Genomic DNA, 26,755 nt, shown 5'->3' with positions numbered 1-26,755 from the left:
CTAGTTCTGAATCACGGTGTCAAACCTGAAATTTTCCCTTTTATTTTTTTGGAGGGGCAGCTGTATCAAGGGAGGTGCCCTCGGATGGGCGGGACTCAGGGCTCTGAGGACGAGGTCAGGGGAGGGGTAGCCGGCTGAGCAACCCAGCCAGGCTCGTTTCCAAGCTCACCTCTCAGGGAAGGTGTAAACGGGACTTTCATTTAGACCAAAACGGTGCCGTTTTCTCTTCCTTCCCTCCCTTCTGATCTTCTCAATTTTTAGATACTAAGCATGACAGACTACGTTACTGTCACCAGAATCTAACTGGGCCACGTGCCAAACACTGAGAAAACGGCCCTGGGCTGCAGAGATGGCGGGCGGAACCCAGCACACTCGACGTGGGCAGATGGGGAAGGGAAATGAGTGTCAGACGCAGGCCAGTTCTCTTCAGTTTTTATAGCTGCCCATTGATTGGTTGGCTGCTGGAAAAAAATGTCATCATTATCTTTTAATGCTATAATTTTATTTCAAAGAAAAGAGAAACAGAACAGAAACAACCTTTGCATTTGGGGGAGGGGATGATTTTACAATTTTGGAAAAGGAAAAGGAGCAGTCGTATCAAGACACGAGTCAGCCGGCTATGGACTCGCATCCACAGTTGCGATGATCCCACAGCGAAGCACAGACAGTCCTGCCGGGGCCGAGGCTGCGGGGCACGGCTCTCTACCACTAATGTTTGATGTCAGCTCTTTCACGTGGACAGAAACCGCAGAGAAATCCTGCGAATATGATATCGACACTAAGAAACATTTGTTATAAAAGCAAAATATTGATACAAACAATATTTTCCAGAGTGCACATTTCATATAGACTTTATTGTATGAAACTAAGTCAAAATTAGAAGCATTGGGTTTTCTTAACCAAGGTTTATTTTAACTGAATATAAACGCCAAGGCTTTTCTTAACCGTAGGCTTAAGAAGGAATCTTTTAAGCAGAAGCAACCAGGGCGACGACCACACCTACGATGCCTGAAGGGAGGAAATCCATACATGAAACGAACAGGCTGCCTTTGGTTTGGGGACGCTGCGATCCTAAAATTTCCAGAAAAATGAAGAGGAGCCGACCGCTTCGACATGGTAATACGTGTAGCTGCAATTTTTAACCAAACGTGTAATAAAATGTTAAAACAGCGACATGCTGGACTGCAAGGGCAGCTGTGTCTCAAGCCATGAGACACACTGTTGTCACTCTTCTACTGCTGGGGCACAGTCCTTCCACAACTGAAACGGGAAAACATTTGTGGGGGGAACGAAAGAGAAAACAACTTAGCTTCTCGTCAGCACAGCGGACAGAACACAGGGAAGAGCATCCAGAGAAGAACCAAACTGTAGACAGACCTGCCTCCGGCGGCCCCGCCCCACACGCGCGCCGGGCTCCCGCCCTGCGCGTCCACGTGCCCCGTGCGCGCGGTCGGCAGGGACGTCACCCGGCCCAGAGCCTGTGCGCGCTCCCGGGCAGCAGCCGTCACTGTCGCGAAGGCTTTGCAAACGGAGCGCAGGGAGCACGCGCCTTGGGTGCTGGTCGCTCCGCGTCCGCCCGGTGCCGGGGGTGGGGCAAGGCTCCGGGCTCAGGCCTCGTGAAGCTCGCTGCTCTCTCTATGGCTCTGGATTACCGCGGCCGCCGGGGAGTCCTCCTGGGTGTATATGACCATGCTCGTCAGCTGCTCTGTTTCGCCGGGGACCACAGCCTCGGCGCTGAGTGCGGCCCCGGCCTGCAGGATCTCCTGAGAGCCGGCCGTCTCTATCACGGTGTGCGAGTACACGCCCGTCTCGTCCTGCGCCCCCGGGGGCAGTTCTGTCACGATGTAATGAGTCGCCCCCTCGGGAAAGCCGCCGCCGGACTCCTGGACCATGGCCTGGACCAGCTCCTCGGTCACGATGATCTGCGAGATCTCGCCGTCCGACTCGGCCAGGTCCACGCGCTGGCCGTGGGCCTGGGCCTCCTGCATGATGATCTGGGAGCCCTCCCGGGCCAGCATATGCACGGTGCCCTCCTCGTTCACGATGACCTGCGTGACACCGTCCTTCATGAGCTGGCCGGCCGCGGCCGGGTCGCAGACTGCGAACTGCAGCACGCCCTGCACCACCTTCCTGAAGGCCAGCTGGGCGCGCTCCTGCGACGCGATCAGGGCCGCGGGCCGGACGGCGCGGCTCAGCGCCCCCGTGGGCTCCAGGGCGGTGCCACCGTCCTGCACGTCGTGGCACACGTGGATCTCGTGGGCCTCGGCCGGGGCTGCGGCGGGGTCCGCCGCCTGCCCTGGCAGCGGGACCAGCACGTCTCTGGGGCCGGCCCTGCCCTTCTCCTCGGCCGCGGCCCGGCCCTCCGCCCCTCCCAGCTCGGTGACCGCGCACAGCAGGGCGTCCAAGGCCGAGGCCGTGTCCGGCGGGGGGATGCCGGCCTCGGCCAGGTCTAGAATCCCCTGCTTGGTCACCTGCTGAATTGCAGCCCCGCTGGGGCTGAGGGGCGCGTCCATGCCATGGCCTTCCATCGGGGCCCCCACGACCACCACCTGCGTGGCTCCGTCTGCCAGCTGTTCCGGCACCCCAGGCCCGGGCGCCCCGCCGCCCACGGGCGCCCCGCTCTGCCCCGCGGCGATGACCTGCCCGTCCTCCGTGATGTGCACCACCCGGGCCACCTGGCCGGCCAGTGCCAGCGTCTGCAGCGTGGCCGCGGCCGTCTCCTCCACGGAGGCGTCCAGGGCGAAGTCCCCGTCGTAGCCCTGGATGATGATGACCTGCTGCACCGGCTCCGGCGGCGCCGCCGGCCTCCTGCTGCCCCGCAGGGGCCTGTCCTTGACCGGAGACTCCTCCGCCAGTGCGGCCGCCGTGAAGGGGCTGTCCGTCTCCACGAACGTGGCCCCCTGGCCCTTCAGACGGCATTCGTAGGACTTGGACACAATGCCTAGGGGAGACAGGGACCAGTTAGAGTCCAGAAAAATGACTTTCAGGCTTAAAAGTAAGACAGTTCTTCCGTAGAAGCTTTAGAACCTCAGCTGCTCAGAGCAGCCGGCTCCCAGCCTCAGGGCCTCGGCCCGGCGCTGGGCGCTCGGAGGAATCTGACACGGGTGCTCCCGGCTAAGAGCGGTCACAGAGGACATCCGTGCGGTAAGTGAGCGATGCCCACACCTCTGGTCTACTGTCCGGATACAATCTCATCGGCCTCCCTTCGCTTTTCAGCTCCTGGGGAAGGGATACAGTCGAGTCCTCTCAATTACGGTCATTTCTAACAAGATACTCAGTCGGTGGTGGTGAGTGCAGACCAGTAACAGTCAGTAGCAGTATCTCCTAACCCAAAGGAAAAATCTTTTTTTTAATGTCCAAATATTAGCTACAGTATATTTGTTTCTTCAACAAAAAGAATGAAAGCTCTGCATATTAAATTTATAAATAAGCCCTGGATAAACACAGCTCTATGAGTTTCACCTTCTGTGTCGGGTGCTAAGCTGGGGGCAAAGGCGGCTGGCCCGCCAGGCGCGCCCCCCCACCCCTTCCCCGGAGGCCTGTGGGTGGAGACCCGGGCGCCCAGCCCAGATGCAGGGGCTCTGCTGCCGGGGCTCAGGGGCGGTGGACAGGCCAGAACTGAGTGCACAGCCGTGTCACCCACGAGAGCCGATGCCACTCTGTCGCTGTGACGTTTGGCCAAGTGCCTGGCATGCAGCCACCATTCAGCAAAGATGCGTTTGTTGAATGACTTAAATATCGTGTAAGGTGAGAAGCACTACAGCAGAGAATAAACACACTCAGGCTCACAGCCAGCCGGAGGGAAAGGAATATTCAAGCTCTCCCTTGGGGCTGGGAAGGGGAAGAGCCTGGAGACAGAGCAGCCCAGGGCCAAGCAGAGGTGAGTCTGGGGGGCCGGGGTCTTGGGCTGGGCTGGCTTTTAGGGGATTAGATAGCTCGGCCCCCGCCAGGCTCTCCGGGCCTCTTCTGACAGGAGGCACTAAGACATCTGGACCACAGTCTGTGGAGAGAAGACACCTGTTGAATGTTTTTAAGCAGGAAAGTAAAACGAGTGCATCTGTTTTAGAATTGTGACAGAGGGTACAGCATTTATTATCATAAATACTAGCCCCAAATTCCTCTTAGTGAAAACACTGTGACTGTTTCAGAAAATGCAGAGATAAGCCCTTGGGACAAAGGCATATGCAAAATGCAGGGGTCAGGAGAGCCCAGAGAAGGGCAGGACTGGGGAGAGAGTGCCTGCAGGCTGCTGGCCTCAGCCCGATGGTCGGTCCCATCAGACAGCAACTGTCCCTCTCAGTCTGCATCTGAAGTCTGGACATCTGCCCGCCCAGGAAGGCACAGCAGCCCTGAGAGGCCTGCGGCTGCCGCCAGACTGAGAGTTTCAAGCCCGTCTAACAGATTCCGGGGCTGCAGGCCTGAGCTGGTCTCCTGTTACAAAAAGGAGGCTCTGGCCGCAGAACCGAGGGTGGAAGAGGAAGGATGCGGGGAGGGTGAGAGGCAGGGGCGGCTGCTGAGGACTGCAGGGTGTGTGCACACCCGGCCCCCAGTGCCACCTGTGACACAGGCGACACTTGTTTAATAACTCGACGGGGAAAGTATGAGTGAAAATTGTTGTCTCTGTCTTCATAAAAAAGAGTTTAAACAGAGTTCCTATTTTCTCCCTTAAGTCTTTAATTTTCTATCAGTTTTTTATTACAGCCTCCTTCCCTCCTAAGTAAGAGAATGATCTCTAAATGATCTATAGTATTTCTTTATCTCAATGGCAAACCACTTTTTAAAAATATTTCACTTTAGTCTCCCTCATGTAGGTCCTTTTTTAAAGAAAAGCACACTTTACCCTTACCAAAGGAGAAAAAAGGATTAAGACTTATTAGATTATTATTGCTAACATTCCTTAAACATAAGACAACAATTTTGCTTACTGTGTTGGTGCCAGTCCGTATGAAAGCATTTCTTTCAATACAGAGTCCACTTTAAGCAAAGACCCAGACAAGGCCTGCCTTTCAGCAGGTACAGCATCTCAGGCAGGAACCACAGAAGCTGTTAAGTCATATTTACCAAGAGGACATAGCAGGCTCACATCCAGACTGTAGGCAATAGTCCCGGATTGCGAATCATGTGTGAGGTTATAAAAATGCAAACTCCTGGCCCATTCTGTGTGTGCTGGGACGTTTCATGTTCTGCGTCCACAGGTTCACAGGTCAGAAGTCTCAGGAAGTCAAGCCACCGCATCCCCCTTAACTCTTGAGGCCAGAGGGAGCCTCCCACTGGGTGGGGGTGAGGGAGCCAAGGGGTCTCCCGGGGCCCTGTGCTGCGGGGTCAGTGGGGGCAAAGCTTGGGGTGCGTCCTCGGGACTGATTTTCTGTACACCATGTACTTTCAGCCTCCGAGGCTCTGATTCCTAGTGAGGAAGTGAAATGTGTAAGTAATCCATTTTTGTAAGCAAAGATTAGGAACGATTAACATTTATTCTTTCTCAGAGAACTCTCTATAGTGCAAATCTTAGAAGGCTCATGGAACCATAGACTCCGTGGTCAGGAAAAGACCTGTGGGTCAATGGGACCATCCCCAGGAGCAGAAAATCCTGTTTGCTCATTCAGAGAATGCGGAACACTGGGCCCAGCGGACGCTGCTCGGGGCTGGGCCGTCAGCGGCAGGTGAACCAGGCCCAGCCGTGCCCGCACCAACCAGGCCAACATAAACCATCTTTTTTTTTTCTGGCTGCAGCATGTGGGATCTTAGTTCCCCATCCAGGGATCGAACCCATGCGTCCTGCAGTGGAAGTTCGGAGTCTTAACCACTGGACCACCAGGGAAGTCCCTGCCATCACATCTTAAAAGCTGTTCAAACCTTCCCAGAGGACGGTCCCAAATGTCGCCGATTCCAGCTAAATGATCTCCCTAACTATGGCTTTCTCTTGTTTACCCTCCTAGGAAAGGGGGGGACAATGGGGACCACACAAGCAGGCTCCCAGCCAGCTCTGACTGAGGTGTTCAGTGGCAGGCAGCCACCGAGCACCCACTGCGGGGTGCCAGGCGGTCACGGCACAGGGCAGCAGTCCCCACACTGGGAATCCGACCCCGGGGGCTCTGCAGGCTGGCCCAAGGTTATGTGAGCAGATGGAGAGTTCTAGGGAATCAGCCCAGTGTGTCTAAACTCACCTGCCCAGGGATGTGCCTGCCTTAGAGATATCCCCTCCACCTCCACGTGACCCTCTGCTTTACAAAAGGAAAACACACCCTTCACCATGGGACCCTCAGGAGGATCAGAGTTCAGAAGATAAGCATGAGATCAGGTTAAACCACTCAGACCCTAGGAGAAAAGGGCTGAATCACCTGTGGTCCATATGCTTTAATCTAATCGTGTGGGCATTTTCTGAACTTTAATCTTCCTGAACTATCTCTCATCAAAGAGGTCAGAACGGGGCTCAGCGTAGGAGCAGAAGGCCTGCCCGATGGGTGAGGCACCCCACGGGCTCTCAGTTCACCCCTCCACGTAGGCCTGGGTCTCACCTGGTGGGTGTCGCCATCTCTGCTCAAGTTGCCACCTGCTAGGACCCCAAGATCTCCTGTCTACCATACTTGCCAACGTCTTCCTCTGCTAGGCCTGCAACTCCTCCCCTTGCCTCTACGTTTCTACCGTGGATGGAACACTGCCCGTGCCTTCCTTACACTCTGAACCTGATCCAGTTTGTTTCTGCCCATTCTCTAAATCCAAGGTCATTTTCAGTTTAGAGTTTGGGAGAAAAAAGGAAATATGGATACAAAACATAAATAAGATATCCTTCAAATCACCCTCCCCCGTCCCTACCTGATTACTGCCCTTACATTAAAAGAGGAGGAACTACTGTAGCTGGGAGAGAACAGATACCCTGCTCTTTGGTATTCTCTGAGGGAAATGCTACAGGCTTGAGTCCAGGCAATTCCCTTCTTCAGTCTGCAACTGGACGCGAAGCCTCTTGGGTGCAGAATTATCCTCTGAATCCCGTGCGGCACTGATAATTATGCCATTCTGAACTACTTACTGACTGTATCTGAATCCGGACGTGGGTTAAGCCACGTCCAGACCATTAAGTGAACTACGTGGGTAAATACTGCTGTCACTATGGGGTGTGACAAAGCTCATCATCAACATCTTCACCTCAGCTCAGCCCGAGCCCAGGGAGCCCATCGCAGTTCATAAACGTGAGTGCAGGTCTATCTTTGATTCAGCAATTTAATAACTTCGAGTGCTGTCAGTACTGCTTTGAAAAATAGCACCTATAAAATGTAACAGCCTCAATCAGATTGAAAAAGATTCACCCACTGAAGACTCTTCCATTTCGCCCATAATGAATTAATGTTGAGCTATGTAGAAGTTCAAGTGTCATTTAAACTAATGTGAATCTCTTCTGTAACGTTACATTCTGACCGGGCTATGACCAAGAATTTACTGGGCACATCAACTTCAATTTTTGAGATCTTTCTAGTAACTATGAACTGTAACGCTCACTAATGCAAATGGCCAGATGGATACAGTATCTGGAACACAGTAAGTTTGTACAGATTTTATCCTTAACCGCTTAGTCACTGTTATTGCTCCAAAACTGCGCAAATCTTTAATGAAGCACGATAATCAACATATTATTTACATTACACTTGACAGTTTTCAAAGACAACGTAGGATTTCATGCTAATAGTAGCTAATCAAATAATGTGTCTAAATCAGTCTTTTTTGGATCTGTTTCCAATAGGACAATAAGTAGCTTTGTGTAGAAGGTGCAAATGCAGGTGAAATGCAGCCTTATGCCTGTGTATGAAATCCCAACTCACTGCTTGTTTGCTTTCTTTCATGAGTACCGAGGTATTTTACCGCCTTCCCATAGCTCAACGTATTGAAAGTTTACAACTCGGTTGAAATGAAAAGAGTTCTTTTGAGGGGGGGGGGCGCGGTTTGAGGAGCTGTTTTCAGGGAGGTGCTTTCTAATTAGGCTCCCTTCTCCAGAAGATTATTGTGGAGCTCAGTGCCTTCTCACCTGTCCCCTTGGAAGAGGACATCTCCAGAGCTGAAAACACAAGCTCCGTCACGCAGGAGCAGAGGGGTTAGGCTGCAGACTCATGCTCCCCGGAACCGTGCTAATGGCTCTGTTCTGCTGTCTGCCGAGCTGCTGGGAAGCTACAAATAGGGTTTACTACCTGACTACTTCCTTTTTGTGTGTGTGTGTTATTCTTTCGTTACTGTCATCATTTTTTCTCACAGAATAAATACCTTATGCTTTTGTTAAGCTTACATTTAATTAAAACGTACAGAATTTGTGCAGTAAACTCAAATGAAACAAATAAAACAAGGCCCCCTCTCTTGAAGGCATACGTTGTGAATGAAAAATGTCATTACAGACTAAAAAATTTTGCAGTAAACAGGGCCTACAGAGAGAAGTTTCCCCTGTAATGACATCCATAAAATACACAAATGGCACTTTTAGCACCATCCTGAATATGGCATTTTCTGTGCTCTATACACAATCTAAATGGTTTGCTCATAGAGCATAATACTCCATTGGGTTTATAGAACAATCAATGTTCCATAAAATGATGTATTTATCCAGTAGTAGGCTCAGCAGTTACTGGTGTACGGCACCGCAGGACAGAGGCTGGGCTCGCACGCGGGCTGCAAACCTTGGCTCACCTCAACGGCTTCATCTCATCTGTGTCAAGTAATTTGTTGAAGACTCAGCTTGGCTTAAAAAAAACTTGTAATAAAAATTCATAGAGTTTTCAGGAGAATGAAAGCTGATGACAATAGAAAGGTCACATTGTGTCGCCACTAAAGGGGTCAAAGGTCATGAGCAGTTCTAAAACCGAAAGTAGATTTCATGCATCGCCTAGCAGATAAAGATGGCATTAAAAGGACTTGTGTGGCTGAAATGTCGACCGCACCAGGGAAGCCTGTGCTAATATCCGATGTGAGCCACTTTGCTGCCAGCAGCCAGCATTTATTTTACATTTCTAAGCTACTTCTGAAACGGTATTACATGTTTATACACTGCTAGGTTACGTCTCAGACACCGTGTGTGTTTTAGATTTTATATTTAGGGAGCGCCCTAAGCTTGAAAACGCTAGGCTGCCTCACCGTCATAATTAAAGCACCTCAAATATGACGCAAGTAAAAAAGTAATGCCTTTTATATAAAAACTTGGGGCACGCATGACACTGTGCTTCTTAGGCCACATACAATTTTCCTCAACTTCAGTTTTAAGATGTAACTTTAACAAGAATGTTACGAAATCACACTTAATGTCTATTAAAATGAAATAATATTAACAGATTAGGCTAATAAATTAGAGCCGTATTTTAACGTCAAAAAAGCTTCTACGTTTCTCAAGTGAAAGCAGGAAAAATGACAAATTAAAATTCAATGAAATATAATCTTTTAGAAATTTCAAAGCAGGTAATAAAGTATTCTTATAATGGCAGTCACCAATAGTACAGCCAGTCAAATTGATATCAATAACTGCTCTATAATGTATTTATTTTTTTGGACAATAAAAATAACCGGTATTCCGGTATTCCTGCAGGAAGCCCCCCACGAGCGCCCCCTGCAGCCCAGGCTTGAATAAGTGCCGGATGCTCCCCACACAGAATGCTCTGCATCCTGGCATCCCTGCAGAAAACCCCGACCAAGTCGTTCAGGAAAGACGATCACAGCCAGTGTGGTCCAGGATCGTAGTGGGTTGTGGACCAAAATGACAATTTCACCATCTTTTTCTTTTTTTTTTGAGAGGTAACAAAGGACGGTCAGTACCTTATGTCTATTATTTTCAAGGGTTAGAAATGCTTTCTGGCCAATGTTAATAAAATTCACACACAAATTAGAAATACTGAGGTTACTGGAGAACAAAATTAAAATGCTCTTCAGATTCTGCCATGCTTGTTGAATGTGATGGCTATACAAGTGAGATTTATTTCAGAGCACAGGGCTTGTGCTGGTCATTCTGAAACCTACACTGCTGTGCACTGGCCTAAGGATGTGTTAAATACACGACAACCCGATAAATAATTTTGGTAATTATCTGCTTTATGCCACAAATAAGCACAGCGGTCTGTGTTAGAGAGTTATAGTTAAAGTCCTCGCTCTGTCCTTAATTTCATGAAGGCCATTATGTTCTAGGAAGAGATGAGGAAAATTATTTTTCTGTGAAAAATTAACTGAAGTCCACATCATTTCTGAGAAGCTTTCACATAGGTTCAAACATACAGTTTTATAAGACACGCCGTGCGAGTTTTACTGAAGGAAGATGTACAAGAAGGCAGGAGCCAGATTTAGGTAACAAAAGCCTTAGTCCTTTTTTCCTCAATTATCACTAGTAGCACCCTTAGGACTGGCAGCGATCAAAGGTAACCAGATAAGACCCCTGAAAGAACTTCTAAGATATCCGGGAAAAACCAAGAATAAATTTAATGTTAAGTTGGAAATGCAGAACCGGCCAGGTTTCTAACTTTGCGTGGAGGGTCTCCACAGGCCTCGGTATTTCCATGGGCACTGAAGAGTGACGAAGAGTAAAAGACAATATTTTACCTTTAAAGTCACAAACCCTAAGCAATTTTGTATTATATCAGACCCTTAGGTATATACTATCACTCCCCTGCATGAAGCTCTAATGGGAATCACACACACAAATCTCCCTCAGGAAGATGAGTCCTTTAAGGTCATCCTGACAGGCTTCTGGGCACGGATGCTGCGGGGAGGGCATGTTAACTGCTTCTCTGCTCCTGCCGAGGCCTGTCCGTCAGGATGTGACCACAGAACTTTGGAAATTTGACTCGTGACAGAAATAGTGTCATCATGCTTCACGAATGTGACAAAACGGGACTAAAATTAGAAGGTAAGGTGCCCTGATCTCGTCATTTACCCTCAAAGAGCACTTCTTAAAACAGCCAGGTGGTTTACTAGCAGAAAGCACTCAGATGCCTTGAACAAGGTAGGGAGGGTGGGGGCTGTGTGTGTCAGTGCACTTGGCATCCTGCATTCATTCTGGGGGTTACGGTGGGCCCTGGCCACCATGGGGGAGCCCATCTGGGACACTCGTGTGCTTCCCCAGTGCGGCTCTCACCCTGCACCTCCGACCTCACCTGTCTCGTGCTCGTGGTACCAGCTGATGAAAAGTAAACTGCGCCCCACATGCTTGCATTTGGGGAGCTTGGGGGCTTGAACAAGCAGTGGAGTTTTAGGCCAGCAGCATTTCTGAAGGCCTTCGAAGACTCCAGATAAACAGCAGCCCTGTCTGTTTACTGCAAGGCTGCCTCCGTTTGACTTAAAGATGTTAACTTAGACTAGCACTGACATTCTTTTGGGAGTTATGGAATCGGAAAGTTAGGAAGCCCGACGATCTTTTCCTAAATGTGCTCTGACCACTTATAAATCTCCCCATACAGATAATGCAATATTAGGAGACAAGGCCTAGCTTTCAAAAGTTGTAACTGTTACGCGCACTTAAAAGGTAAAATTACGCAACTAAGGAGCCCAGCCAAGCCGTTAGGGGGCCTCCGCTAACAGGCTGACTTCACAGGCCAGCAGCAGATGGAACTGGCCTCCTTTGTTTCTCTGGCAAACCCTACAAAAAAATCACATTCACTTTTGGAGGCAGGTTCAGATTTCCCGTGTTTCATAGTCCCTTCCTATCTTTGCTGAGGAAATGAGAGCAGGCTGATGTCTGTCTCCATCGTAGACACTTTTGTATGAAGGTAAAAAGCAAACCACTCCTCAGTCACAGCACAGAGGCACCATTAAAATCAAATTTACAGTATGCGGGACATGCAGCCGGGCAGAGCTCACTGTTAGTATTTTAATCATTTGCAGGGCTTTCGGAGGTCCCGCATCATTCATGGCCGAGTGGCGGCAGCACTGGTACACTCAGAACGACGCGCGCTTCTTCTCCACGTACTACACGAATCATCCGCTCTGGGCACGCGGCTGCTGCCTTCCTGTTAGGCTGCTGTGGGTGAGGGTGCCCTGAGCATCTCGTGGCTGGGACCTGCCCCCGAGGATGGGCTCTGACGACAGCAGACACCCTCAGTCTGGAGAGTGAGAACACGGGGCGCCGGCGCCCAGGTGTGGGCGGCAGGTGCCGAGGAAGGTCCGGCAGTGAGGACCTGACCACTGAGCTCTAAGACAAGCAGAGTCAACGCTGACTCGAGTCCGTGAAAGTTCGAGGGAGTAGTGGTTGTTGGCCTGTCCTTCCCGGGGTCCACCAGGCTGACTCGGGGGGCGCTGGGTGCTGTCCTGATCTAAGGCTGGTCCGCCCGGCACTCGGCCTTCTCTGCAGTGAGGACAGGACAGAGGCAGGGCAGGTCGGGGTTGGGGAGACTACTGGTCAAGGTGGAAAACAATGATTTATTTTCTTCTGAGCCAGTGAATTCCACCATCTTTATTTTGAACATCTTCCTAAATACCTAAGTTAAACTCCTCTGTTAAAATTGCAGAATATTTATATGCCTGGGATAAGAAACGTTAAAACTGATTTAAAAATATCAAACAAAAGACAAATTTTGAGGCTTGAACCCTGGCTTTGAAATGAGTGGAATGAATGAAAATAAACTTACAAATTGAAACACTGGCTGAAACGCCAGCCATTGAAATCTCAGGTCCATGACATGGACATGCCAGGCGCCAGCAGCTGCCCCGCTCCTGCCGGGCGGTGCTCCCGAGGGGCAGGGAGGGGTCAGGGACCCTTTGAAAGCACAGGACAGCTGAGCGGATGCGTGCACGGTGGGACGCCAGCACCGCAGCAGGACACGTAGCTGCTGTCACGTGTCTAGAGGTAGCGCTTTGTGCCCCGGGGTCTCAGCAGTGGCGCACGCCACCTGTAAAGTCCTCCAGCAAATCTCCGTGGTGCAGGTTCTGAACCAGGATTCAATATCCAGTGAGGCGAGAGTCCAGCCAGGGGGACAGGGATGCACACAGCATTACACGATTCCTTTGGGCTGCATCCAGAGGAGAACCTGAAAACCATCTCTCTGAAATATTACTGGTTCGCTAAGGGGTTGAAAGGCTTTAAGTGGGCAGCCCTGTTAAGGAGAGTTCGAGGTTGCTCTCCGATGGGCAGACACACAGCCACCAGACAAACGATGTCGGGGACCTAACACCAATCCCTAACAGGCATTTCTCAAAAAGCTCTAGGGTGACATACTTTCAGCACAACTTCCACATCATTACGAACTGAATTGGACAGCAAGAAATCATCTCCCAAATAACAGACCTGGGCATTGAAAGATGCTGAGTCATCAAAGGAAGACGGGCGATTACTTACCCTTGATTTGACCAGGACAGAAAGGCACAGCAGAGCAGGTGAAACCCTTCAAGAGAATTCAAAACCAGCGAAGAAACAAAGTGTTTCGTGGTAAATTCTCACTTACCCAGTAAGACTAATCCTTAAATCTCTAGGTGTTCTAAGGTTTTAGTTCCACTTATATTACTAACTTAAATTTGCTGGATGCTCCAATTCAGGAACTTGGGTATTTCAGATCATTTTCTTAATTATTTATGCAACAATACTATTAATATAAATATTAACATTGAGGCTAAATTCCTGTATTTAATCCCTTACATCAGTAAGGCAAACGTGAACTTTTTTAGGAATGAATAATCTATTTGAAGATACTGGTATGACAGATAATTACAATAATAATAATTACAATAAATAAAATATAAAGTAACTAGATAACATACGAATAGCTATGCCTTCGAAGAAAGAACTCCCTTGGTCTAGGCTAGGGATCAGGAAAGTACTCACTGACACCCGGGCCTTGAAGGCTGAGTAGGAATTTGTCAGGAAGTGAAGAAAAGAGTGGTGAGGACCCCACGCCATTCTAAGCATACGGCAAAGCCAGCAAGTGGTGTGGCTTGGCTACAAAATCCTAGCATGGCAGGACGGCAGAGGGACAGAGTGAAAAGGCGGGACTCGTCAGATCCCGCGAGGCCCAAGCGCGTGAATCTGGGTATCGGATAGTGACAGGAAGGCACTGAAGCCAGTGAAGCAAGGAAATGACATGTTCACATTTGCATTCTTGGGAACGAATTGTGGTGAGGCTGCAGGACTGTCTCTGGCAAAGGTGTTCAATGCAAGGAGCCTCACCTGGAGGCCTCGCAGGGGCCGAGGTGCAGGAGACTAAGAGGTGAGGGCAGGGCACGTGCGTGGTTTCAGTGGGGACAGAAAATGGGGAGGGCCTGGGGGATGCTGCGGGGGCCTGGACAGACCTGTCAAAGGGAACTGCAGCTTGCACGCCTCTGCTGCTCGTTCCCGCACACGCGCTCTCTGCACGCCTCTGCCGCTCGTTCCAGCACACGTGCTCCCTGCACGCCTCTGCCGCTCGTTCCCACACACGCGCTCTGCACGCCTCTGCCACTCGTTCCCGCACACCGCCTCTGCTGCTCGTTCCCGCACACGCGCTCTGCACGCCTCTGCCGCTCGTTCCCGCACACGCACTCTGCACGCCTCTGTTGCTCGTTCCCGCACACGCACTCTGCACGCCTCTGTTGCTCGTTCCCGCACGCGCACTGTGACCCTGTGCTCGCTCCCCTGTTCCTTTCCTGTTCAGCTCTGCTTCCTCCCCCAAAACATCCACCTAGCGTGGGAAGGGACCTCGAGGCTCCGTGTTGCGCCAGCGCCTAGCCCGATGGCACCAGGGGTTTCCACACAAGGAAGAGAAGGAAGCGGTGCCCGTGGGGCAGAGGTCCCGGGCCCAGGCGGAGGCAGAGGTGAAAGATTCACGTGGAACAGCCCCGGGCTTTCCCTGTGGACTCTGCCCTCGAACGGAGCACAGCACCCCTCTGCTTTAGTTCACGTCCTGAGCCGCTCCCCCTCCCCTCGCCACTGTCTGGGCTGCAAGGTCCCCGGACAAGGACGAGGTCCCGGGTGCCTTCTGACCCTCCAGCAAGCGGTGCACGGCGGTGCTATGGGGGACGCGGGGCATTTGGGACAGCAGGAGCAACTGTTTCCACTCTGACTTCAAGGAAATCAGTCAAGCAAGAATTTAAACCTTTTCTCCTGTAACAGGAGAAAAGCCTGAGACTCCAGTTTCTGCTCCGTGAGCCTGGACGGAGGCTGCTCAGGACACACAGCCGCGGGGCTGTCAGTGTGACACTGGCCTGGCGGCTCTGCCCATTATAGAATTTGAACGTGTTTCTATCCTCGGCCATGTACTAGTTAACGTACCCCCTTAGACTGCAGCTTAATGACTGGGAGCGTCAGAGCAGCGATCAGTAAAATGTAAGTCAAGGGGGAACGTGCTATGATACGAATTCTGCAAATCTGCCTCAGATGGACTTCCAGAATGATCCTTGTATTCATTTGGTCAAGCTTCTTATATAGCACATAAAGTTATCTCTGCTACTTTAAAAGCCAATTAAAAAGGGGGAATATTACATCCATATACGTACAATATCATATCCCGAAGAGAAAGAAAACATATCAATTTAATTTTTCAAGAATAATGACGCTGCACAGGCAAAAATATGTTATTTGCAAATGAGTGCTTGCAAATAGCAGGCTCTCTTATCTTGTCATTTCAAAGCAAAGCAAACATTTTAAACGTAATTATAAAAATGTATGAAAATACTCCAGTTGAGTTTTTTTTAAAGGCCGAAAATGTCAAGGATTCCAGCATCGCTCAAGAGTGCAGCTCTCAGTTTAGAAGTCAAGCTGAGAATCAGATTCCCGTGCGAGAACCAAGTACCTAGTTGCTTATCTTTTGGCATCGTGCTTTGGGCCAAGGGAAAGGTTGGGCTTGGCAGGCAACTGCACGTTTGCTGCTACCAGCATTGAGATGGGGGCCCCAAATAACGAGGGGTGACCTCCCCCAGGCAGTGCGTGGGAGGCTGAAAGGAGATCTCAGTTAGGGAAAGAGACCGAGGGCACACTGGTGACTGGAGAAGAGTCAGAGCCGGAGAGACGACTAGGCAGTCAAGACCCTGGCGGAAGGCGTGAAAGAAGAGGGTGATCGACCGTGTGAAAGGTCAGAAAGAAACACCATCAAGACTGGAAGTAGGTCTCGAATAGGTAACGTGTTACCAGGAAGACCACGGCATTTATCCCTCAACCTGAATACTGTTGAGAGAAGCAAGGGCAGTGATTGGTCAGAACATGAAACAGGGGGCGCAGACCACACACCGTTGTAGATAAACCAGGACATATGTTGGCCTAGGTTCCACGACTAACATGGTACAACGATCCTGGCGTTTTTCCTTTAGAGCACATTGGTACTGAGTATGAACACCCACACACGGCATTAATCAGAATACAACACTACCTGATTAGTGGCTTCATTAATAGAAAGGAGAAAAGGAAGGTATTCAAAACTTGGAATAACATTTACAGAAATATGGAAATTCATATGTTTTCCTTCACCTCTATTCACTATTAAATGTCATCAAGTGTTTTTCTGAACAAAAATGTCCCACTCTTTCTTGGAGTAGCAAGACAATCAAAATGACAGTACTGAATTAATTCCTCATTTGCTGGCTGAAAGAAACTCGAAGCTGAATTGCCAAAGGGCAGACTAGAGAGAGTGACACCATACATCTCAGCTTTTATATATGTCCATTTGATTACTGCGCTTGTATGTCTGTATTATCTTGCTGGTCTAACAGCTGTTGTCTTACTTCATTTACAGAGTGCCAAGGTATCTATTAGTAGTAACTAAGCTGTGAAAAGTATTACTAAGTAACTGGAATTCTTAATAGAAATTCCAGGAAGTCCAGTGGATAAATCACAGACATAAAAGGAAGGAAAAAATACCTCCTAGGAAAGGTTCCACTAAATGCGCCTTAGAAAAGCTGGCCTGGGACTGCAGCCCGCCCAGGGGCCAGGGTGCTCCCACAGGAGCCTCCCCTGGACCTCCTGCGCTGTGCCTCCAGCGGTGGAAAATCCAGCCTCACCTGCTTTTTTTTCAGGTGCTTTGAGTAACTTCTGTCGTCTGGGCCTCCCTCTGACTAGTGACTCCTACTGGCTGGAATAAACACTGTTTGCTTTTTCTGCTCTTATTTTTGACACTGTCCTGGCTGGTGATTAAACAACCACAGATCAACCTTGTATGCCAGTTTTCCCTATCCAACAGACAAACAACCCTGAAAATTATAACTTAGCCAGCCCACCTCACTGAGCTTGGTTCTTTCTTAAAAATACACTTTTATTATTCAATTTTTGGTTTTACTGTCCCACTTTTTGAATTTATTTATGTGTAGAATCAGAATACTAAACATTCTAACTGATATACTCAAAATTAGCTTGAATTTTGGACACAGCATTATTAATAGAGAAGGCTTCATTCCTTTTCAATCTACAAAGAAAATGTCACGAACATAACTTATCTGGCCCAAACTTAGCTTGGTCATACTGAAGGTCAGAGGGCAAGGGGCATTTGGGAGGAAAACACCAAATCCCGATAAGAGACTTTTCGGCTTGAACCTTCACAGAACATGTGGATCTAGAGAGAGGAAGTTTTTTTTTTTATTATTATTAGGCTTAAATTCAACACTATGAAAAGAGAATATCAAGGAAGAGAGGCCATTAGTGCACGGATTCTTTGCACGGCCACTGAAAGGGGCTGAGCCGTGCTCCTGGTTCTGCCCGTGACAGATCCCGAGACTGGACCGGCGGGGACAGGCCTCCGCGGTGCTGATGGCCACGGTCTTGCCGCGGACCGGCTTGGCTTTCTATCTATTGGATGATGAGTGCATTCACCTTACGTATCAGAATGATGAAACCTTTCCCGGAACACCCAAATATAAGACAGACGGGAAGGGAAGCAGTGCGGGCTGGGTGGGCAGAGAGCTCCAGAGCTGCCCGGCGTCCCATCCGCCTTCCTGAGAAGGCCCAGGCCTCTCGGTACCTCGTTTAAGACCCATCGGGTCAGGTGCTCTCAGCTTCTCCCCGCTGGAGAGTTCTGCGAGTCCAGGATAATGCCGGTACTCTCGGGGATAGCTGATCAACCTGACCCCCGCCACTGTCTAGTCTACAGAAAACATCATCTAATCATGGGTCTCATATTGTTACCTTTAAAAAATGAGGTGGTGTAGCCAGATCCTTTCCTGTTAATATAATGAATAATAAACATTCTCTTAAATATCTTAACACACCTCCACCTCCACAATACAGTAGCTGACTGTGTTATTTAGATTTGGAAATTAATGGGCTGATGGTAGCATTACAGCTCACGTGGATTTACAGTCATCGTATTTGGCCCAGTGTGATTTCAAATATGAATTACTTCTGATTGTTTGAGTGGAAATTCAGAAACATGAAAAGAAGCCATGTTAAAACTGGCTGGTTCATCACATGCAAGTACTGCACATTAAGATGGGAAATACCCATTCATGAAGATAATGAAAATGGACATGAATATAATAAAATACCCAGTTTACAGACTCTGAGACCTACGTAAGCAGTAGATTTGCTCCTTCTACTTAAAAGCATGTTCATCCAACCCCACCCCAATTCATATTTGATCTGCAGTCCAAAAACAAAGCCCTGTGGTCTGTTAGCACAAAACCTTATAAAATGACTCAAGATTCTCGACATTCAAGTTTCCATTTTTTAAAAAGAAGAGGGTGCAGGGGTGACAAGTATTATAGCCGAGAACAAACAGTGCAGCAAAGAAAGCAGCAGATCAATGGATGCCCCCCGACTCTGGCGCTCATGAAACAGCCACGTGAATAGCACCGCGGAGAACAGAAGACGATGATGATAAAATTGGTGCTTTTGTTTTATAAGGCTGGCACAGACGGGCCTGGCAGCCTTCATGTTTCATTTTCATGAAACTTCAGTCACATTTCCAGGGCAACATTTCCACTGTTTGCAGGCAAAGGGTCCCTGTGCAGGAGGCCAATGGCTTGCCAATGATTTTGCTGAATGCCCCAACTTAAGCCAGAAAAAGGAATTTAAACACTCAGATAGGTTGAGTACTGATAATCCTATATAACAATGTAAACTGAATGATTTAGTTATTAACATGCATTTTAATTAAAACGAGTAACTTTTAATTCCCAGTTAGACATAAAGCTTTCTGTTGAGATGATCACAGCTATACATTTTACATGCATACATACTTTTTTCCTAACCTAGCTGAAAACAACAGTCCTCATTCAGACACATATTGCTGATACTGCATTCTTTCACTTTACAGTGATATCCTAGAAGAAAGTCTTGGCTACAATGGAATGTGCACCAGTATGTTTAGCCTGAGTTGACTGCAGCAGTAACTAGGGTAAGAACCCAGAAGACTCTGATATACAAAAACATCTTTAGTCTTGGCCCAAAACATTAGGTATGTGGTGATCTTTAGTAGAAAGTAAGAAATTTTAAACAACACCACAGGTTCAATAAGTGATAGCTTTTTTCCCCCCAAAACTAATCAAATATCATATGGTTTTAGTCATATCTGGCATATTTATATGATTTACTCACAATAAAATTAATATACAACTAATATATTTATTTCATGCCACCTAGCTTAAACATATCAACGAAAATCTCATTTGTCACTACCAACTGTCACGTTTTAGAAAAAGGCCATATATATGAGATAGGAACAAGGCTATTTTAAACTCAGACCCACTTCCCCATCAGAAGGATTACTGAGGGTTGTTCCTAATACTGGAAGAATAGGAAAGGAAGACACACCACCAGCAAACTCTAAGCCAAACAACCCAAACCAGTCTGAACAAAGTCTAAGGTAACAGGATCCGTGAACAATATGGAATCTTCTAGTGGCTTCTTGAAGTCAAAGCCAGAGCTATCAAGGAATCTAGTTGTAGAGGCTTTGTCTCCTTATAAAAACAAAATACCCTTTCATGAAATTTTATGTAAACAAGTTAATTTTGTGCGCTTGTTCGAAGGGCAAGACATATTTTCCCTAAAATGCTACTATATATTCCTAAAAACTGATCTAATGCCACTTCTGTGAATTATGAAAACTTTTCATAATTTCTAAGGATGTTCTAAGGATGTCAGAAAAGGCCAACTGCTCTCATCGACTAGAACATTTTCAGTAGCGTTTTATATTTTGGCCCCAAAGATCAAAATCTTATGCTGACCATATTTCCATATCTCTCAGTACCTTTTTACAGAAGCACAGAGCACAGACACCAAAGGTTGAAAGTAATCAAAATAATTCACAACTGCTTAGCACCTCTTAATGCCCAAAATAAACCTAGCAGTTTAGCAAATTTAAAACTTTTGTCATTGATTATTAAATCAGCTGGCTCCCTGCAAATATTTCTCTGTACTAATCTTCAAGTATATATATACTTAGTCGGAGGTTGGACTCACATCAAGATGCAGGGCACTTGACCTGGCAAGTTACTCATTTTAACCAACAGCTTAGATAGAGCCACAGGGGCAGCTTATCAAACCTGACCACAATAGAATGTTACGGCTGCCATGGAAGGGAACCCCATCTTTGGCCACTTTAAGCAAACACAGTACTTGCAAAGGAGAGCACTGCATTCAGTGCCAGGAACTGTGTTTTAATGGAGGGGCACAGACTGCAACACGTCCACATGGAGGTGACGCAGGACGCAAAGGCTCCCTGTCCAGAAACCTCACCATAGGAACAAAGGAGGGAGGGAGGGACTGAGCAGGCTGCCTTGGCAAATCTAGATTTGGTGGGTGGAATTACGGACATAAAAACAGTCTGCAAGCATCTGGCAAGCTGCCATGGAGAAGAGGGATTGCACATCCCTGTGTAGCTCTCTCACCATGAGAATTTTCTAAAAATTAGAGCAATTTACTCATGGATACACACGTGGAAAGATGCTCAACGTCATTAGTCACTAGGAAAATGCCAATTAAAACCACACAAGATACCACTACACACTGACTAGAAGGGCTAAAGTTAAAAAGACTGATAACACCAAGTGCTGGGAGGACGTGGAGCACCGGGAACTCTCGTGCGTTGTTAGTGGGAATGCGAAATGGTACAGCCACTGTGGGAACCAGTTAGGCAATCTCTCAACACGTGACCTCGAAATCCCGTTCCTAAGGAAATGAAAGCGTATGTCCACACAAAGACCTGTGCCCAAATGTTTACAGTACCTGTACTCATTATCACCCACAACTGGAAACAATCCAAATGTCCATCAACAGGAAAACCGAAAAGCACACTGTGGTATATCCATGCAATGGAGTAATGCTCAGTAATAAAACAAATGGCTGCTGGGTGCAACAACAGGAACGAATCTCAAAGGCATTAGGTGGAAAAAAAGGCTACACACTGTACAATCTCATTTATGTGACATTCTGGAAAAGACACTACTACAGGGACAGCCAAGAACTGGGGGTCGGGTGAAGGGACACCAGGAGACATCAGGGGTGATGGAAAAGCTCTATAACTTGACTGTGGCAATGGTTACATGACTGCACACATTGGTCAAAACTCATCCAGCTGCAAACCTAAAAAGGATTAAATTTACTGTTTGTAAACTGAAGCTCAGTGTTCTTTTTAAAGTCAATGCTCTACATATAGACACGAGTTCCTTGTCACGAAAAGTTCTTGAGCAGCATCTAGATGACTTCCCGTCACAGGGGTTACGGGTCATGTTCCTGCATTCAGTGGCCAATTGATCCTTTTGCATCTAAGGAACTTAGGAGCTGAAAGTTATGCAACACCATGACTTTCTTTTCCTTTCTTTTCTTTTCACCATGACTTTTCTTTTCCTCAAACATCTCCAGTTGTTTAGAGCAACTCAAAGACTTACTTTTAGCAGCTGAAAACAAATCTGCTCTGTCCAGTGGCATATTTATTTTCTACAGACAATGCAAATCCTATGGTTCCTATAACCTTCTGAAGTCTAACAATTACAAAAATCATTAGGCTGAATTATCATTTACTTTTTTTTTATCTTATCGATGATACAGAAATGGGCAAGGCTAATTCAAAGGGCAATGAATATACACAGAAGCCAAATATGTATAAATTAGATACCTAAAAAGAGGAGATGCAAATTATCTAAGGCTGAAGGTGGACTCTTATCAGGAAGGCTTAGTGTTATGTCTGTAGGAGATACCAGGAAGTTTTCCCTGCTATTTGTATTGACATTTGTGAATGTACGTTACACTCTAGTTAATTAAGGAAAGGCCATATCTTAAGTGAATGTGGCTTTATATAAAAATGGGGATGTGACTATCTACCATATGGCTGTAACTGTGGTCAATTAACATTGTTTTTTATTTTCCATTTATCCTTTATTTAGTTATACTTGTACTGAACATTGGCTTTCCGCTTCGTTTCGTTGTTGTTTTGCTTGTTTGTTTTTGGTATGCTCCAGTGGAAGCCATATGTGAGAGACCCACGGTGCTCCCTCACCAGCCCTGAGCGATCTCATGGTTACAGTGACAGTGTGAGAAGAATGTCAAGCTGTTGCTAGTTTAGATGGATCTGTGTGGGCGTAGAAAGCATGACAGTGAGTGTGCTCCAATACTGCTACAGAAAGGGGGGAAATCCCACAGCTGTTCCAATGGTCATTAGGGGCTTCTCTTTTATACTAATAATACTGATGACCACTTACAAACATGATAAGGCTTTTTTTTTAATCTGGCCACACGGCTCTCTTTTCCTTAATAATGTGATTTTAGGTAGACTTCAAGACTCAGGTAGCTACAGATTAAAATCCAAGCTTGGCTACTAACTAGCTGTATGTGCCGAGACAGCTTATTTAACCTTCCTAAGCTTCTGTTTCTGTCTTCAGGATGGGGTAACAGCAGCTTGCAGGGTATTTTAAGTATTGGGAACAGTGTGCAAAGCACCAGGCAGCACATGCTGGGCCTGTAGTGCTTCATACCTGGCGGACACCCTTGTTCCTGATTCCTTCCAGAACTGCTGACTTCAGAAGTCATTATCGCTTCTGAAAAAAACCTCCTATACCATGAGTCTGACCCAATATTTATAACAGTGCTTGGTGGTATCACACATGGAGCTATGCTGCTCCCCACGTGCTCTGCCACGGCAGCTTTCAAAGCTGCTTTTCACAAGTTAGGATGGTGTTCAGAAGGCTGTGTGTTAGAAAGAGCGTAAAAAATTTAATGAATTTACAGTTAATTGCAGCAGCATCAATACTGGTTGTTTTAAACAGTGCATGTTTTGGGAGAAGCATTATGCAGCAGAACTTTGTGTTCTGATTGGCAAAGAGGGTCTATTTGCAGACTATTAAATGCACGTACTCAGCTACAAGTTACTGATGAGTTTATGATACTGAAACCAAGTACAAGCAACTCCTGACCCCGAAACTAAGGTAATATGTGAAGTGGTACTGTGAACTCAGAACAACTGACAAGGTAGGAAGGATATACCTACCTTTGATGTAAACCCAACTGATGAGATTTAAAGGAATGTAGTCTTTCACCCTATTTTGGGTAAAGATCAATACCCATAATCTTTTTTTCTTAACATACTAAACATGGGGAATCAATTCATAACCATTCAGTTTAAATAAGGTTTTTTAAAAAATGTGATTGTTCCCTACCAATGAATATCCAATGTCCAGGATCCAGGATCCAACACCCTACTCCCACTCCAGCCTGGACTTCAGGTTTTGAGGCAGGCAACACACAGCACGGTGCTCGGGCCTCCCTCTGGTTGGTAAGGGCAGCCCCCCGGTAAAACAGCTGCTTCACCCCAGTTCACGTGAGCTACCTGAGGGATGAAACACAGCATGGAATTTGGGGAGCAGAGGTCAATGAATGACAAGTGTGGAAAAGGGGCCATTGCTTACAGGAAGTTAAAGGGCAAACGTTCCAATTGAAGTAACCACAGAGAGGAGGCCAACTGGATGGCTGTGAACACAGAAAACGGTGCCTGAGCCTCCGAGTCGTGGCCCCCAAATTTAATTGTACACAACTCATTCACTGTGGCTTGAAACAACTGATTCAGTTTATGAGAAAACTGAGATTTAACCCAAAAAATTTCCCTGGGGAAATGTAGGAAATCGAGCCTTTTCTTTATGACTATGATTTTGAAACTGTAACCTGCATCAACTCAAACTACCATCAAATGCCTGAAATCAATTGTCAAGAAAGACTCTCTCCATAATGCATTAAAAAGAAAAATGAAAAAAAAAGAAACGAAACAGGAAGAAACCTTGGCACCTCTGTTTGGAAACTGGTTAAGAGATAATGTGCGAAACTCAAAACTTCAAGTATTCATAAGATTTAAAAAAAAACATTTAAAACAAATGATTTGACAGCTGCAAATGCAGGATAACACCTAGCTGAATTATAGAAACAGTGTGGATAATTACTTTTTTCAAACGTAGGGCTCTGTGGACCAAGGTCCTGTCTGAAGGTCCCTGCAGCACAGTTCCTGTGCAGTAATACAAATCCCGTCATCATACCGCCCTAAGTCTCTTCATCATCTGCACATCAGTAAGAGTGATGAGAGGCATCCCATGATTCCAGCAGTCTTCCTTTGAAGGATCCACGCGTTAATTACTGCACTAATTATGGTTTTTTGAATAACTAACTGAAGTAAGCAGCCTATGGGAGGTACAGGCATAAACCTAAGACTGAGAAAATACTAGTTACTGAATCATCAGTGTAAACTGACGCATTGAACAGGTTTAAAAGAAGTGGAAGCAGTAGATTTTAAAAGACAAGCATCTTCAATAATTAGGGCTCCCTAAAGCAAAAAGAAATGTTATTTCTTAATGGCAAGTGTATTTAAACTGTTATCTAAAGATCTGAAGGTAAGTCTGCTTAATTCACTGCTGCTTCTTTTGTTATTAGAAAAACATAATTGTTCCAAATAATTAGCACTAGAGTACATCACAAGCTGACAACAAAATTATAGAAATCTTCATATTCAGAACCCTCTAGCTGGCTATTAGGAACAGTTTCTGATCATAACCCATTAGCTGAAGTGCTGTGAGTTTTTGATTGCCACCAAATAACCTCAGATATCTGCCTAAGTGAACAGCCCCTATTTATCCAGAGTTTTCTTGACAGTAAATTTGCTTAGGGTTTTACAGCTGCCACACAAAAGAACGGTATTCGATGTGTGTACTTGGAAGATCAGGTGATACAATAATTGAAACTTGGATTTTAAATACACTTTTAACTCCTAAGTACCTAAGTGAAAACCTGAAAAGACACTTTTCAGTTTTTAACAGCAGTGCTACTCTGTTTCGTAGAAAGAAGAATGGCCCCATTTCAGTTCCTGCCATGTCCATGTTAATTTTTTTCTTTTGTCTTGCACAGTACTTCCTTCTTTTACGCAATATCCCTTTAATTCTTAAGTTCTCTTTAACACTTAACTGACAGAGACAACATTTCAATTTTTTATTATTGAAAAAAAATTCCCCATTTGTGAACAATGTTGGGTGTATACTCTGGCTTGTTACTAATCATTTGAAACCAGCTAACTAGCGTTCTGGGGGGCGGAGGAAAAGAAATAAAGGGGCACAGTGCAGTTGTGGCGACAGTCAACCAGATTACCCGCTTGCCAGAAAAGGCTGAACCAACCTCCTGGGGGGAAACCCAGACGCTCTGGAGAAGCTTCTGCTCTGCTGGCCGCCCAGCCAGCTGCCGGGGCGGCTTACTGGTGATGGCGCATGCGGCCAATGAAGATGCGCTGGGACAACCTGGTAATTCTGTCACCGGTAATGCCATCTGAAGTTACTCTGCAAATTCTTCTACGCTAACAATTTAGCTGATAAACCCACAAAGCTTTATGTTTTATCCCACGAGGGATAACTTTGATTACTCTGGTAATTAATGATGTCGGAGAGTAATATGGATTTTCTGTTAAGATTTGAGTTGGAAGTTAATTAGTCTTCACGTTATGATTTGCTGATTAATTATGGATATTTAGTTATAAAGACAGATGTTAATTATTAATCTCAAAAAAATCATCTAGTGTAATTAACTAAAACTTTGACATCAGTTAAAATTCCCAGTGAGTATAACTTCTAAGATTATCAATTACCGGGAAGGGCAAGGAGCACGTGCCCTGCGGCGGGACACGTCCTCTGCTCCTGGAGAACGTGCTGGACCCGCACTGTCGCGGACAGCCTTGCCAGGCCCCAGCGCAGAGCTGAACCGTGTGTGTCCGGCTGCAGATCTCCGTCTTCATGGTAGGTTCTCACAGTGTGAAAGACCTTGTCTCAGAACAACGTGCTACAAGAGAAATCCAGCCCGAGCACTGCCTTGACGATCATGCCTTAGCCTTCGAGCAGCAACCTGCCCTTGAGATGGACGGGCTCCGTCCGCGCTCTCGAACCCTGAGTGAACCTCACCGTTGCTGCAGATAGCTTTACTTTCCGCAGCAGCAGCAGCAGCAGCTTTTGCAACTGTCAAGAAAATATTGTGGCGCAAGCACTAATTAGTGTTCTAATTCACATAACTTTAAATCACCTTGGTGGTTAAAAAATTTTTTTTCCTCTTCATCTTTTCCCCCTCATCTGTCAGCAACACCATCTCTGTTACCAAAAAGGGGAGGGCAATGTGATCAAGGAAAAGGGTTAAATCAAAAAGCATCATTGGCACATCCCTGTCCTGGAATTTCCCCCGAAACACGTTCTCTGAACAGGGATCTGTTTACATTATCTCCAGACCATCTTGACAATATTTATTCTCTATTTACCTAAATGAGGCAATACGATGATATTTATTGCTCGGAATGGCTAAATATAGACTTTTCTTGAGCACTCAGTACCATAGTGGGAGGTTTCGCTCTCATCTCCATCTTTAAGCTGACAAGCTGGGGAATTCCTAATGAATGCCTCCTTT

At 46.8% G+C, this 26,755-nt stretch overlaps 1 protein-coding gene across 1 annotated transcript in view; it reads right to left on the bottom strand.

Moving 5' to 3' along the window:
- Positions 1-532: 532 nt before the first annotated feature.
- The window catches only part of ZNF407 (zinc finger protein 407), a 420,308-nt gene continuing 394,085 nt past the window's right edge, over positions 533-26,755 (bottom strand). Inside the window, exon 9 of the mRNA XM_030868179.2 lies at positions 533-2,941. Coding sequence (XP_030724039.2) covers positions 1,608-2,941 — 1,334 coding nt within the window. The 3' untranslated portion in view covers positions 533-1,607. The remainder of the gene's footprint in view (positions 2,942-26,755) is intronic.

Source organism: Globicephala melas, chromosome 13, assembly GCF_963455315.2.
Source record: "Globicephala melas chromosome 13, mGloMel1.2, whole genome shotgun sequence".
NCBI lineage: Eukaryota > Metazoa > Chordata > Mammalia > Artiodactyla > Delphinidae > Globicephala > Globicephala melas.
Note: the sequence above shows the minus strand (reverse complement) of the source record. Positions and strands in the feature narration are given on the sequence as shown.